The 1270-nt window shown below is 47.3% G+C and overlaps 1 protein-coding gene across 1 annotated transcript in view; it reads left to right on the top strand.

The window, feature by feature from the left end:
• The window catches only part of NDUFV3 (NADH dehydrogenase (ubiquinone) flavoprotein 3, 10kDa), a 25157-nt gene that overhangs the window by 10095 nt on the left and 13792 nt on the right, over positions 1–1270 (top strand). The window contains exon 2 of the mRNA XM_012002610.1: positions 41–161. Coding sequence (XP_011858000.1) covers positions 41–161 — 121 coding nt within the window. The remainder of the gene's footprint in view (positions 1–40; positions 162–1270) is intronic.

The following is a 1270-nucleotide window of genomic DNA, read 5'->3' as shown; positions in this document are numbered from 1 at the left end:
CATAACTCTAAACATCCATATTCATTAATTCTTTTGTCAGGCTGTACTCCAGGAAGCCCAGGTGTTTCGAGGACTTGCTTCTACGGTTTCTTTGTCTGCGGAATCAGGGAAGAATGAAAAGGGTCAGCCACAGAATCCCAAGAAGCAGAGTCCACCAAAAAGTAAGATTTTGATGGTAGTCATAAGGGAAAGAGAATGCAAAAAGAAAATAGATTAGTCAGCCTTCCAAGCACAACAATGAGTTTTACTAGCTACATAGTTTAAGAGAGGGGCTCTGGCTCTCTCTCCCAGGCTGGAGTGCAGTGGCACCGTCATAGCTCGCTACAGCCTTAAACTCCTGAGCTCAAGCAATCCTCCCACCTCAGCCTCCTGAGTAGCTGAGACTACAGGCACATACCACCACGCCTGGCGTATCCCTGGCCTGTTTTGTTGTTGTTGTTGTTGTTATTTTTTGAAACAGACGCTTGCTTTGTCACCCAGGCTGGAGTACTGTGGCACAATCGTAACTCACTGCAGCCTCGACCTTCCAAGCTCGAGTGATCCTCCCATCTCAGCCTCTGGAGTAGCTAGGACTATAGGTGCACACCATCATACCCTGGCTAATACTGTAATTTTCCATAGAGACGAAGTCTCACTATATTGCCTAGACTGGTCTTGAATTCCTGGGCTCAAGCAATCTCCCCACCTCATACTCCCATAGTATTCGGATTACGGGCATGAGCCACTGTGCCCAGCCTACCTGGCATGTTTTTGACATTTCTCTAAATGTTTACTGATGAACAATTAGTTGAATTTCATTACTAACATTATCCTCTCCTTTGGTGAATTTTAGTCTGTGTCTGCAATCCTACATCATAGACTTATGAATTTGGATTAAATGGATTTTAAAATATCATGGCAGAGCCAAAGAGCCCCCTTTTTAGATACATGCGTGTGTGTGTGAGTGGAAACGGAATGCTTCATTCTGTGGCCATCTGGGGTGTGGTTTGGGGAGGGGAACGCTACCTGGGATTGGGCCTTGGGCTCTCATGGAGCTCCTGCCTCTGGCCTTGACGGGCCCTGCAGGCCTCTGAGCCTCGGTTCCTTCGTGCTTAAGCAGGATGAGCACGCCAGCCTCGCTGGGTGCTTGTGAGACTGGCTGTGGTGGGATACACGTAGCTACTGCGCACACTGCAGAGAGCTTTGAGGTGGGAGGAGAGTTTTCAGAACTAAGCTCATCAATACACAGAACAGTTGTATCTCGTAACTTTTTGGGTTTTTTTGTGTGTGT

This window comes from Mandrillus leucophaeus, unplaced genomic scaffold (genome assembly GCF_000951045.1).
Source record: "Mandrillus leucophaeus isolate KB7577 unplaced genomic scaffold, Mleu.le_1.0 Scaffold69, whole genome shotgun sequence".
Taxonomy (NCBI): domain Eukaryota; kingdom Metazoa; phylum Chordata; class Mammalia; order Primates; family Cercopithecidae; genus Mandrillus; species Mandrillus leucophaeus.
Note: the sequence above shows the minus strand (reverse complement) of the source record. Positions and strands in the feature narration are given on the sequence as shown.